This window comes from Camelus dromedarius, chromosome 31 (assembly GCF_036321535.1).
Source record: "Camelus dromedarius isolate mCamDro1 chromosome 31, mCamDro1.pat, whole genome shotgun sequence".
Taxonomy (NCBI): Eukaryota; Metazoa; Chordata; class Mammalia; order Artiodactyla; family Camelidae; genus Camelus; species Camelus dromedarius.
This window is the reverse complement of record NC_087466.1, coordinates 2,816,277-2,829,911: the sequence shown is the minus strand read 5'-3', so window position 1 is coordinate 2,829,911 and position 13,635 is coordinate 2,816,277. Positions and strand designations below refer to the sequence as shown.

General features: G+C 59.0%; 1 protein-coding gene across 1 annotated transcript; it reads right to left on the bottom strand.

Annotated features, from left to right (window-relative positions):
- Nucleotides 1-3,195: 3,195 nt before the first annotated feature.
- LOC116149954 (immunoglobulin lambda-like polypeptide 5) lies at nt 3,196-13,022 on the bottom strand. The gene is made up of 5 exons (XM_031442387.2): nt 12,858-13,022; nt 12,367-12,768; nt 7,022-7,205; nt 4,852-4,970; nt 3,196-3,530 (listed from the first exon to the last, which is right to left on the bottom strand). Exons 1-5 carry the CDS (start codon nt 12,901-12,903, stop codon nt 3,211-3,213), a joined length of 1,071 nt encoding a protein of 356 aa, XP_031298247.2. The 5' UTR covers nt 12,904-13,022; the 3' UTR covers nt 3,196-3,210.
- Between the last annotated feature and the right edge of the window lie 613 nt (nt 13,023-13,635).

Below are 13,635 nucleotides of genomic sequence, written 5' to 3'. Positions count from 1 at the left end.
TCCGTGCCAGGCACCCCCCACCCCTGCCCCGCCCCCCCCCCCACCCCGGGTGGTCTTCCCAGTGCGGGAGCCCATCCTGCACAACACCATCTATCTCACTACCAGCCAGTTCCCTGTCCGCCACCACTGTCTTGAGCCCCCAGCTGGGCTACATTGCCACCACTGAGGTCCCCGCACATGTATGGGCTCAGGAAAGGGCTGCTGGGCGGTGGCTTTGCTCTGGGCCATGTCCATATACACTAGGAACCCTGCCCGACCAGAAAACCTGGGGTGGGCTCAGACTGGCCTGGGGTCCCCCTTCCCCAGCCGCAACGCCCTGTAGCCGAGGCCCAGGACCCTCCGAAGCATCCTCCCTCCTCCCAGGATGCTCAGGAGACCCCGACATCTCCCTGGCAGGCCGGGCCCTGGGTGGGCAGGGATGGTCCATCCTGGTGAGGACCTGAGGGTGGTTCAGGCTGTGGTGCCAGCACAGACCCAGGCACAGGGGACACCAGCCTTGACATCCCATGTCCCCAGGCCGAATGCGAAGGAGCAGGAGGGACCTGGGGTGTTGATGTGGCTACAGGAAGACGGTGTCACCACGAAGTGGGGGCTTGTGGGGAAACACACAAGTGGTGGTGTCCTGGGGTCATGCTGACTGTCAGCTACTCTATCCCCGGAGTGGACACAGGGTGCCTGATGACCCAACCCCTCCCCTGGCCCCTGTCCTGGCTGCCCTGAGACAGTCTCCCCGATTCCTGCCCATTTCCCCTGGGACAAGGCTCCCCAGAGGACTCATCCCTACCTGGTCTCCACCACGCTGTGCCCTGGGGCCACTAGTCCTGCAGGGGCTGCCCCGGCTCTGAGCTGGGCACGCAGGCCCTGTGAGCCCCTCATGGTCAGTGTTCCTCTGTGAAATGGGCAATGGTGGCCCCAACAGGGACTTTGAGGCTCCATGAGGGGCTGTGATAAGCCTGGAGAGGTGCCCAGTGTCAGCCGCTGGGGGCATCCCCCACATGGGGCCAGGCGGGTGGATGAAATCTTATCCCACGAGTGCAGGAGATGCTCCCTGGGCGGGGAGCTGACCTGGGAGCTCAAGGACACAGTGGGGTCAGCGGTGGGCAGGAAGCTGACCTAGGAATCGAGGATGGGGTAGGGTCAGCCATGAGAGGGGACCTGATCTAAGGGCTTAAGGATGGGGTGGGGTCAGCAGCGGTCTCCGCAGTGTCACCCCACCCCCCGCAGTGAGCAGGTGGTCCTGTCTACTTGCCCCCAGCACTGGCCCACAGTAGTACTCGCTGAGGGTTTGTTGAATGAATAAGTGAGTGAGTGAATGAGTGACCCATCACACAGGGCCAAGGAGCCTTGGAAAGAGCCTGGGGGCAGGTCAGCTTGTGTGCAGCCCTGAGCACCTGCAGGACCAGGGCGGACTGTGTCAGCTCTGAGAACCTCTGTCTCGTCCCTGAGGTCAGGGGTACTAGCACCCATCTCCCAGGTGGTCTGGGGATCACAGGAAGTGAAGCACGAGCCATGGGCAACTCTCGGCCAGGGTCACCGTCCTCAAGGCAGAGAGATGGCACCTGCAACAGAGCTGGGGACAACCAATCCACAACCAGATGGAGCTGGGGACAGTCAGTCCCACGACCAGGCAGAGCTCGGGACAGTCAGTCCCATGAATGGGCAGAGCTGGGGTCAGTCCTGCGGTAAGTTGATCAGGAGTCACGGAGGAGCTGGATGAGGCGGGAGGGTGTAGCTCAAGTGGTAGAGTGCTTGTTTAGTACATACAAGGTCCTGGGTTCAATCTCTAGCACCTCCTCCAAGGGTAAGTAAATAAGTAAGCCAAATTATCTCCCCTCCAAGAAAAATTTTTTTTAATTTAAAAAGGAGCTGGATGACAGCCGCCCAGTACCCAGCTGAGGCACTGAGGGGGTGCAACCGTGGCCAGCAGCTGTGTCCAGGGCCCAGGCACAAGGCCTCATCCCTGCCCTGCCTCCTGCAGCCCTGGGGAGGTGGGAGCGGGTAGGAGAGGCCTGGGAGCAGCTCCTCTCAGCCCAGATCAACTGTGGTTCAAGCGTTGCCCACTTGCAAGGTCAGGGAAGGTCACACGGGAAGAGCGGACGGCAGGGCTTCGGGGAGCTGACTGTCAGGCAGACGGGGACCAGGAATATCCTGCCAGCAAAGGGAACAGCAATAGCAAAAGGGTAGAGGCAGAAGGCAGGTGGCCTTTGGGGATGTAAACTTCCAGCTTAGTCTGGTTGGAGGGGAAGGTGTTGGGGGAAGGAGAGGCAGTGGAGAAGGCTGTGGGGGATGGGAGGGGCAGAAGCCAAAGGGACTTGCATTTGGGGCCTGGTGTTTGAACTTATTGTCAGATGACTCCCAGGGTGGGTTGGGGTGGGGCAGACCACTATCGGGAAGCACCTGCAGAGGCATTCCATGCCGCTGAGGGGCACCTGGGACAACAGGGTCTGCGGGTAGGTGCTCGGAAACAGGACGTGCACTCGTAGGTAAAGATTTACGGGTGGGTAACTAGTGTCATGGGCAGCAGGAATAGGTGACAGAAGGTTTTCGTCATTGTTCCGGGGCTAACAGAGCATAGAGGCTGCCTCGTCCTCATGATTTTTAAACAATCTCTATTAACTACAAGGTCCTGATGAAAGAGAAGTGATTCGCTGCACAGAACAGTCCTGGGGAGGGTCAGCAGAAGGACAGGAGAAACTGTAAGGAACCAAGATGGTGTCAGTCATTCTGCAAAGAAAGGACATGGTGGGATGAAGGAAGGGGTAAAAGGTCCGGACCAGGGCTGGCAGAGAGGGCCTATCTGAAGGTCACCAGCCATGGGCAGCTCCAGCCAGGAAGGTGACAGGGGTGGGCAGGGCCTGGTGCTGGAGGAGGAGTGGGAGGGAGGGGAGGGCGGATGTGTCCTGGAGAGTTTCCTGGGAATTGCTCCCCCCTCCCCCCTTCCCCCCACCTCAGTGAGACCTTGAGCCTCTCCCCTTGGGTTACCTTCCCACTGGGTGCCTAGGAGTCCCCACACTCCACCCCTAGAATCCCAGAGAGGTTGCAAGTTAAATACAAGCAAAAAATGAGCAGAGAGCACGATTTTGGATTGACAATGAGGACAATTTATTGTGAGTTGACTGGGTGCAGGGAGAAGGGCTGGGTGGACCAGGGTGAGAGGGGAGGGTCCTGCTGCTCCAGGCCCCCTGAGGGTGGTGGGGGAGGCTCAGGGACCTAAGGACATTCTGCAGGGACCATTCTCTTCTCCACGGTGCCCGCCTCGTGCGTGACCCGACAGCTGTAGCTGCGGTGAGACTTCCACGTGCTGGGCGACAGGGTCAGGTAGCTGCTGGCCGCGTACTTGTTGTTGCTCTGCTTCGAGGGCTTGGTGGTCTCCACGCCCTGCGTGACGGTGGTGCCATCTTGCTTCCAGGCCACCGTCACGTTGCCCGGGTAGAAGTCACTGATCAGACACACCAGGGTGGCCTTGTTGGCTTTGAGCTCCTCAGAGGACGGCGGGAACAGAGTGACCAAGGGTGCGGACTTGGGCTGACCTGTGTGGACAGAGAAGAGGGTGTGAGATGCAGGTGGGAGTCACAGGGTGGGGCTCCCCTACCCATCACGGCCTCTGTGATGGTGCACTTGGTGGCCCTGTTTTCCTTCTTCGTCCCCTCTCCCACTCAGCCCTCGGAAGCAGACAGCCCCCCAGAAGCCCTTCGATGTTACTCTTCCAGGTGACCCAGCCGAGTCGTCCCACCTGCAGCCTCCATCTCCCCGTGTGTGACCAGGAAGCTCCCCTCCTTCCTCCTGGGCCCTGGAGTCTGAATTTGGAATTGACCTTGACATCCTGAGCCCTCAGCCCAGCATCAGGCCCCCATCTCACTTCATTCTTCCAGAGCCCAGTTGCCTCCTAGTTGAACTAGGTTCCCCACTCAGGCTGCCAGGACGATCCTGAGGTCGTGCGGGGTGGCCCCGAGCCAGAGCCTTGTTCACGGTGGGTCCTAGAGCCTCTCCTCCCCGTCAGGCATCAGCTCTGCCCCAGCCAGGCCTCTGCTCTCCCGGCGAGGCCTGGGTCCTCCCCACCAAAGCCCCAGGCCCCTCCGCCCGTCTCCCCATCCCTGCTGCCCTGACTCTACGACCCTGATTTTATGGGGCAGCCGAGCAGCTCCGAGCCCCCCTTCCCTTCCTGTCTGTCATCTCCTGAGTGTACTGCGCCCTTTGAGGCTGGCAGGAGCCCAACCCGTGGGCAGGGGAGACACCTGGGCCCCTGGGGGTCAGGGATCCAGGGACAGAGGAGTCTCTGCCCCACGGATCCCTCTCCTTTCTGGCCACCATCCTGGGAGCGCCAGGCTGCTGGTCACCCCGCCCTGTCTCACTCGTGTCTCTGCGTCCCTGTGTCCTCCTGGCCCAGCAGGGGACCCGAGAGCTTCAGCCCAGAGTGAGCGGGACCCCACTCTCCACCCTCCAAGGGCCTCCCTTGGGCTGCCCCTCTGTGTCCCTGGAGGCTGGGGTCACAGACCCCCAATCCCCAACCTCCTGTGTGGCCCTCCCAGGCTGGGCATCCAGCCCTCAGCCAGACCCCAGGGCTCGGGCACTGTCCCCAAGACCACCCCAGTGCCCCCCATCAGAACCGGCCTCGGTCTCTGGACTGGCCATGTCTGACTGTCAGACTCTGGAGGCAGCTGCCCCTGCTCTTGGGGTTCTTTCTGCTGGTCACCCCAAGCCCAGCCCCCCTCCCCTGGCCCTGTGGAGAAAGATGGGGGTCGATCCTTAAGGGTGGGAAGGCAGAGGGGGAGCAGCCCCAGACATGGAAAAGTGACTTTCCCAAGACAGCAGAGGATGGGACAGGCTGGGAAAGGCATGAGAGCCACTTACCTAGGACGGTGAGATGGGTCCCGCTGCCGAAGACATACCACAGTGACTGAGGCTCAGACCAAAATCTGCCGGGCCAGCACCTGGGGCCTGCCCCCCGGGGACCGGGCTGCAATGGTGACCTGCTGGGCGTGATGGGCACAGGGCTGCAGTGGGGGGGCTGTGTCCTGGGGCTGGGGGAGGGAGCAGCCAGCCCCCTAGAGGCCAGAGCACCCCGGGTGAGCCCATGGCCCAGAGACATCTCTGTCCCCAGCCCCCTGTCCTAGGCAGGTGCCTCCCACGCCTTGGAGTCACCCAGTGTGTCTCCCACCCGAGGCTGTCCTGGTCACCCCTGAATCCTCAGTGCTGATGGAGATGCTGAGGGCTGCGTGCCGGCAGGTAGCCATGTGATGCGACAGAGGGAGTCCTGAGCTGGCTCGGACCTGCCCGACCTCTCCTGGCCTCATTTTAGGGCCTCTGAGTGTTCCTGCCCCACAATTTCCCACAGTCCAGCCAGGTGGTTTCCTCGCTGGGCCTGTGGACACCAAGTCATTCCTGACTCCTTGTGCTCCCATGTGGGGACACCCTGCCCGATTGTCTCCACCCACTGAGACATAGTTCAGTTCCACATCTTTTGTGAAGCCTTCTTTGATCTCTCAGAGCACTGTCTTTCTGACTTTCCATCCATCATTCATCATCCATCCATTATCCATTATCCCTCCATCATCCATTCAACATCCATCCATCCATTATCTATCATCCATCCATCCATCATCCATCTATTATCTATCATCCCTCCATCCATCCATCTATCCATCCATTATCCATCCATCCATCCATCCACTCTGCGGCCCTGAGTAGGTGAGAGGACATTCTTGGGAGAGACCACTGCTTCTCTTGGACCATTTTGTTAAAATGCAGGACACAGCGTTCTCTTAATTCCCCAGCAAAAGAGCCAAGGGGACATCCTGGCTCCTCCCTTTCCTGTTCCTCCCACCTCCTGAATCTGTCCACCTCTCTGTCCACTCTGCCTGGGACATCACCTGGCCCCCTACCCCGAGGTCTGTCTAGTTCTGATTTCCCACCCACCCAAGTCTGGTCGCGTTTCCTTGCAAAAGTCCCCCAGAACTCCCCAGGTGAGGTCTGTCCTCCCAGGACATCTCATCCAGGTCTGAGCCTGGCCACCTCTGCTGCCTCCTCTCAGGTCTCCCACACCACGCAGACCCCCGGGAGCTCCCTGAGCGCTCTGTGCCTGCGCTCCCTCACCCAGGTGGATCTGCACACTTGTACTCCATCCTCACGGAGGCCCCTCTGCCCTGCAGGCATCACATTGCATGTAGTTGTCACCTGGCCACCTCTTCCCATGGACCTTGAGTTGCGACCAGATCTCATTCCTCTGGAACCCCAGCCCCAGCACAAGGCCTGACCCCAATGGGGGAGGTCCATCTCTCCCCATGTCCTCCTGGCCCCCGCCTTTGCTCTGCAGTCCCTGCAGGGCACTGCGATGCCAGCCTGACCTGATGCCCACAGGTGCTGACCCACTCTCCATGGCAGAGAGGAGGAGGCTGGGGTCACAGAGGAAGAGGGGCAGACTGTGGCCCCCACAGACCCTCTCCTGGGCCTTTCCAGGGAGGCATCTGCTCCCCGGGTGGACTCTGGCTCCTGGGGGCTAGTCCCAGGAGACAGCCCTGCCTGATGGTCCTTGGCTCAGGCTCCAGGGACCTGGGGACACCAAGGAAGTTTCCCCCCACCACACAGTGTGGTGCTCCAGGGACCAGTGCCCGCCCAGTGAGGGGAAGGGCAGGGAGCTGGCCCATCACCTGAGGCTTGGGCACCCTAGGATGACAGCAGCCACCCCCTGCGGATGTCCTGCCCTGCCTCCCTTTTCTGCTCTGCCCCAAGGACCAGGGCGAGGAGGGCGAGGCCCTAGGCTTGGGTGCAAAGTTGAAGAAGTGCCAGAGACCTCAGTAATTAAGATAACTAATATTTTAATACAATAGAAAAAATAAAAATGGATGCAAACAAACCCACACTGGACAAAATGTCATCACTCACATAAAGCTACTGTTTGCCCACCCAGGGGCATCCTCTCCCGCGGCTCCTCCCCTCTCCCCTCACTGCCCCTCTCTGTCCCCACTCACAGTTTGGGCTGCAGGGACCCTCATGTCCCGCCATGACTCACTTGGCCCCTTACCTGTCCCACCTGCTCCAAGGGCTGCTCTCTGCTGAGGCCTCCGTGCGGGGAGCCCTGTTCGGCGGTGCCGCTGTCGAGGGCAGCAGGCCATGGGCACCCACTGCCAGGCCTAGCAGGATTAGAGGCCAGTGCTGCCCCCTGGGGATGTCATGGCCCAGCTGGCCTGTCCTGGGTCTCATTCGCCCTCAGGGTCAAAGGTACCTCTGGCTGACAAGCTGTCGTGGGCTCCCTGGAGGGGGCTGGCAGGTGACCCCAGCCTCTCTAGCTGGCTGTGGCTGTCCCAGCGCGTCCAGCCCGCGTGGCCTCAGTCTCCCCCTGGGCCTTCTCACTCCTGGCCCCAGTGCGTGGCCCCCTCCAGGGCCCATGGCCGTTACTTCTGGGGGCCTCTCCCAGCGGGACATCTGCCATCTGCTCTGTTGTGGTTGAGATCCGGGCCTCAACTGCCTTGCACCGCAGCCCCCTACAGCCCCGACCCCTGAGACCCTGGGTGGGGCACACCTGCTCCTGGTCTGGCTCCCTAAGGGCACTCCTGGCTGTGGAGCTTCTCCCTGGGGGCACAGGGAGGCCGTGGAGGGTGGCTGGGTGCCTGTAGAAAAGGAGTGGCCTGAGTTCAGTGGGCTGGGTTCCTCTTCTGACCAGCCCTGCATGGGGGGCAGGGGGGAAGCTGAGGGGGAGGGAGGAAACAGCTGCAGGTTTAGCAGGAAGCCAGGGTTCCAGTCTGGGAATCGTGATTTAATTATAAAACTGGTGTTTCATGCACCATGTTCAGTGTCTCACAAGTTTCATCTCTGTGTCAAACACACCCCCCCCATAGGTTTGACCCCCTTTTACTCCCCAAGAGAGGTACGTCACGTCCAGTCATTTCTGCCCTGCTTCCGAGTCAGAGGGAGCCCCCGCCTCCTGCTGGTCAGCCCCTGACCGCTCTCCATCCCACAGGCCAGCAGGACTCCTCTCTCCCAGGTCATCTCCAGAGCAGACATACAGGTCCGTTGTCCCCAGGTCCCAAGTGTGAATGTTCTAGAAACTTCCAGGGTCTTGGGGTCACTGAACCTACTCTGTGGCTCTATAGCCCTCCTCTGGGGGTGGTCTCTGCTATTGTGGAAGGTGCGAAACATTCTCCAAAGCCTGGAGGTCTAGAGGTTTCATCTGAGGTGGTTTATTTAAGGCCAGTGTGATGGTTAAGTTTATGTATCAGCTTGGCTGTGCCACAGTGCCCAGATATTTGGTCAAATATTAGTCCAGATGTATCTGTGAGGGTGTTTTTGGATAAAGTTGACGTTTAAATCAGTGGATTAACATTAAATCAATGCCTTGAGTAAAGAAGATTGCTCTCCCTCAAGTGGGTGGGCCTCATTCAATCAGTTGAAGGGCTGAATAGAACAAAGACAGACCTCCCAGAGCTAAAAGGAATTCTGCAGCAGACAGACTCAAACTGCACCTCTTTTCTGGGTCTCCAGCCTGCTGGCCCTCCCTACAGATTTTGGACTCACACCTCCACACGCATATAAACAATGCTTTAAAATAAATCTCTCTCTGTTTACACACACACACCCCTTGTTGGTTCTGTTCCTCTGGAGAACCCTGGCTCACACAGCTAACTCCATGGCATGGTGGTTGTCATCCCCATGTCTCAGACGGGGGCGGTGAGGGCCTTTGCGTAGGTGCAGTGACTTAGCCGAGGCTGCAGAGCGGGGAAAGAGTAGGCCTGTCTTCATCTGGCATGGAGGTGGGGGAAGGGTGGCCACGGACTGAGCGCCAGGCCTGGGCGGGCAGTTTTGTGCCACATGTCCCTCTCTGTCTGTGTCACTGGGAGTCACTGTAAACTGCTTCCACTTTTGTGGTAGGTACTGTGATAGCCTCGTCCTCTGTGCAGACACTGCTGACTGTCAGGTCGTGTTCCCCGAGTGGAGCCAGAGAAGCAGTCAAGGACCCCTGAGAGCCGGCTGCTGTCCTCATGGACGCCCAGCACCAGGGCCTGCCCGGCTTCTGCTGGTACCAAGGTACCTGCTTATCCCTGTTATCTCAGGAGCAGGTCACCTTGGACGTCTGTCCAGGAGCCACTGGACACTTAGGGTGGCTGGGTCAGTCCATAGGAGAGGAGGGGAGAGGGGGCTTGACGATGAAGCGCCCATTCCCAGGGGGACCCGCCCCGAGGCTGAGCTCTGGGTTTGGGGCAGGCCCCACCCAGGGCCCTGTGGGTGCTGAGCCTGTGGGCAGGGCCTGGGCAGAGACTGAGGAGGGGGAGCAGGAAGGGGTCTAGACTATGGAGCCCTGCAGCTGGGCAAGGCTCCCCCAGACCCTCTTCTTGTTGGCTCACACTAATCCGACCCCTCCTGTCTTTGCTGTGGGCTCCAGTGCATCTGAGGGGCTGATCCCACGAGAAGCAGGTGGAGCGGGGCCCTCTCACGAGGCTCTCTGTCCTCTGGAGGGCTTCTTCCTCTGCCCTCCTGCCTCAAGGGTGGTGCATTCTGCTTCTGGGTCTGAGAGGTGGTCAGACCCAGAACTAGCCTCAGGGCTGGGTGGAGCCAGTGCTTCCCAGGAGGGTCAGATTTGGGGGATCCACACACCTCCTCTCGTCAGCACCCCCGCCAGGCATCTCAGAGCCACCAGAGCAGAAGTGGGAGCAGAGCCCAGCTGCTCCCCTGTGATGTCTGCTGCCCTGCTACCTGGCCCCAGTCATACTTCCCTTGGAATCTGCATTTATTGAGGGTCGTTTACATTTCAGGAATTTCCTAGGCCTGGGTCTAAACACACTCACAAAGAACAAGCCAGACCCTTTCACCCAGTGGTCCCTGCAGGAGGCAGTTTGAATCGCTGGCAGTGCCATATCCCTGTTTGTCTCCTGGGAAGCGAGGGAGAGAGGCTCTTGGGTCCCGCAGGTTGCGGGTTGAGAAAGCGGAGGGTCAGGGGCGTGGGGTGGGAACTCATCCAGGGAGAGGGCAATGGATGCAGCTGGGAGTGGGGCTCCCAGGAGACTGCAATCTGGGAATCAGGGCTGTGAAGCCACAGCTGAAGGGTGGTCGAAATGGCCAAACAGCAGGGGCTGAGCTGGGGGAGGGGCCCGCAGTTCAGAACCAGATGGAGCCCGAGACCTGCCCCAGGAGGTGAGCACACGCTGTGGGTACCGGGCATGCCTGTTCCATGGCTTTCAGCTTTCAGGTGCTCCTGAAAAGCATCCTTAGCTCTCCAGAGCATCACCTGCTTGACCACGTTTGTGGTTTGAGTGAAAGCGTCTGAACAAGTGAGGTTGAATCCGATGTCGAGGGCGCAGTGAGCGTGCTAAGACTTTCACGTGCATGGAACCACCAGGGAACTTGTGAAAATGTGGGTTCGGACTCCGCAGGTCTGGGGTGGCCTTGAAACGAGGCATTTTTCAAACGCTCCCAGGTGGGGTGGCCGTGGCCAGCCTGCAGACCACACATGGAGTCACGGGAGGTCGACCTAACCTTGCATTGCCCCCTGGTGGCCTTGTCCCACAGGTGCTGGAGGCCTCCGTGGCCCCGGGGCCAAAGGAGCGGTTCCCAGGGACAGCTCTGACCTGTGCTGAACTGAAGCTGAGTTTGACCTGGATTGTCAGATGGTGGGACCTCAGGAAGCCGTGTCTCTGGTTCAGGGATGTACTGATGAGACGCAGGAGAGGAGAGGAGGGTTCAGATTTGAAGGACTTTTTGGTGACTTCCCGGTTGGAAGGCCCTCTTTGGAAGACAGAGGAGCCAACCTGACTCCCAGTTCTCTGGGTTTCTTGTCGTGGCTTGGAATCCCAGGATCACAAAAGATGAAAGCAAGAGAAGGGCCATTACAGGCCAGAGACAGTTCTTCGGGGACCACCTAGCTGGGCTTTGGAAACATTGTTTTATAGGAGATTCAGGCCACATGTGGAAAGGCTGATATTAATGTGAACCTGCCTCTCTGAGGGGACCCCTAAGGGATTTTTCTGCCAGGATGAGTGGATGGTCTCAGTCACATCTGGAATCACAGGGGAGATGGTTTGCCTGGCTCCTCTCTGAATGGGAGATACGTCCACAGATGGTGTGGACACTGATGTAGGGGGTCTCTTGCTACAGGGGACATGTTGACCCACCACCCAGGGGCTCAGGGTGCAGTGCCATGGGCCAGCGTTGCAGGAACCCACCCGTTCCCTCTACCTAACGAGCCTATCGGCGGGGCCACGCCTCTCATGTCCCTCCTGCCCCCGTGTCTTCCCATGGGTCCAGAGCATGAGCACCCCTGGAGTCGTCAGGCAGGAGGAAGTGAGGGCGACCCTGATTACCCAACCAAGTGTGGTTGGGTTGAAACATGGAGGCAGGAACTGGGTATTTCTCTGGAGCAGGGGTCAGCAAAGTATGGCCCTAGGGCCACATCCAACCCAGCCCTGTGTCTGTAAATAATGTTCAACAGGAAACAGTCCTGCCCACGTGTTTAGGTATTGTCTGCCGTTGTTTTTGAGTTAAGTTGCCATGAAGAACATATGGCCCAGAAAGCCAAAAATATTCACTATCTGGCCCTTTATAGAAAACAGTTTCCAGCTGCCGCCGCCTTCCTGCACAAAAAACTAACTTCATTTCTTTCACCTGGACCAGTGTTCTCAGCTGGGGTGATTCTGCCACCTTGGGGACCTCTGGCAATGCCAGGAGACATTTCTCGTTGTTCTAACTAGGGGCAGGAGGGCATCTGGTGGGTAGGGGCCAGAGTTGCTGCTCCAACTCCTATAGTGCACGGGACAGCCCCCCACAACAAAGAACTGTCTGCAAAGTCTCCAGCACCCAGCGGAGGACTAGTCCCACCTATCACTCTGCACCCCTCTCCTCCCCAGAGGCCCAATAAAGGTGTTTTATAAACTGCTTACCCTGTGGAGGAGGGTATAGATGAAGTGGTAGAGCACATGCTTAACATGCACAAGGTCCTGGATTCAATCCCCAGTACCTCCTCTAAAAATAAATCAATAAATAACCCTAATTACCCTGTAACTCTTGTGCACAATCAGGTGACACCAGGGGCTGCTGTCCTCAGCTGGGGTGTCCTCTAAGGTGCTTATGTCAGACCCCTGCCCCCCCAGGACCCACAAGACCAGAGGCCCCAGCCAAGCAGGCCATGATGGCCAGTCTTCTGCGACCTTCACCTAGTTGGCACTTGAGTGCATCACACTGACCGTTCACAGAACATCTGGGCAGAGCACCCATCAGGCCACTCAGCCAAACAACTTCCCAAGACATAAGCAGCTTTAATGCCCTCATCCGACCTCTAAGGGGGTTCACAGAAGCATCTCAACATCCACACAGCCAATGACCGTCCCCCACCTCCGCCTACACCCACCTCCCTGCCAGGACGCACGCCCCTCTTTCTTCAGTTCAAGGTAAGTGTGTCCTGGGGTGCCAGGGGCCCCGGAGCAGCAGGCTCCCTTTCTTCCTTCCTCTCCATCTCCCGCTCCAGGCTCTGGGCCCCCACAGCACAGTAATACACAGCCTCGTCCTCTGGCTGAAGCTCAGAGATGCTCAAATAGCCCGTGTTCTTGACCATGTCTTTGGATCCAGAGAAGCGAGGAGGGACCTTGTGGCCCTGGCTCTTGTCTGAGTGGGAGAAGTATCTCAGCAGGAACCGTGGCGGGTGGCCAGGCGTCTGCTGGTACCAGTAGATGTTGTACATGCCGACATCAAGGTCACCGCTTAGGGTGCAGGCCAGGCGGACGGTGGTTCCGAGGGGCGAGGACACAGACGGTGGCTGATTCAGCACCGGCTGAGGGCCACAACCTGGGGACACAAAAGTACGTGGGCAGCTGAGGCAAAGCAGGGCAAGGGAAGGGCCGGAGTGGGGAGCCGGGAGGTCCGGCGGTTCTCACCTGTGCAGTGGGCCAGGAGCACCAGCAGGACAGGAGCCCAGAACATGATGCAGCCGTGCAGAGCTCTGCCACCTGCGGGCACCACGGCTCCAGGGCCCTCACAGGGCTGGGCCAGCACCCTCCTCTGCCTCCCAGGGGTGGGGCAATTTCGTACTCAGCTCCTGGGCACCACCATCCCAAACTTTCTTGGGTTTGCATTGTCAGTTAGGGGAACGGCCTCATGGTGGCCTTTGTGGGTCTGATTTGGCCCCGTTTAGGGAGGAAGCACCTGCTGGGAGCTCGCGGGCCAGTGCCCAGGAGGCCAGCCTGCAGGCTCGAGTCCCCAAGGGAGAGTGACCTCAACGTTCCCTGGAGGAAGCCAAACCCACACAATAAGGTTCATGCCCACATTTACATGCCTGGTGAACCGAGAAGAGTGCACAGGTCTTTGGGGTGGAAAACACCTGTTCGGTGCTGCGGAAAATGTAAGGGGACCCTGGGATGAGTGGGATGCTCTGCCCCTCCCATGTGCCTGACACTCCCATCCTCCAAACCCAGCCCCTTTCCCTCCTGGAATGAAGCTGGAGTGACCATCCATCCATCTATCTACCTACCTAGTTCATCTGTCTGTCATCTATCCATCCGTCTGTCCATCTATCCATCTGTCCATCCATCCATCCATCCATATCTCTGTATGAGAGGACACAGCAAGAAGGCGGCCGTCTATAAGCCAGGAAGAGTGGTCTCACCAGAAACCAACCCCGATGGCACCTTGATTTTGGATCTCTATCCTCCAGAC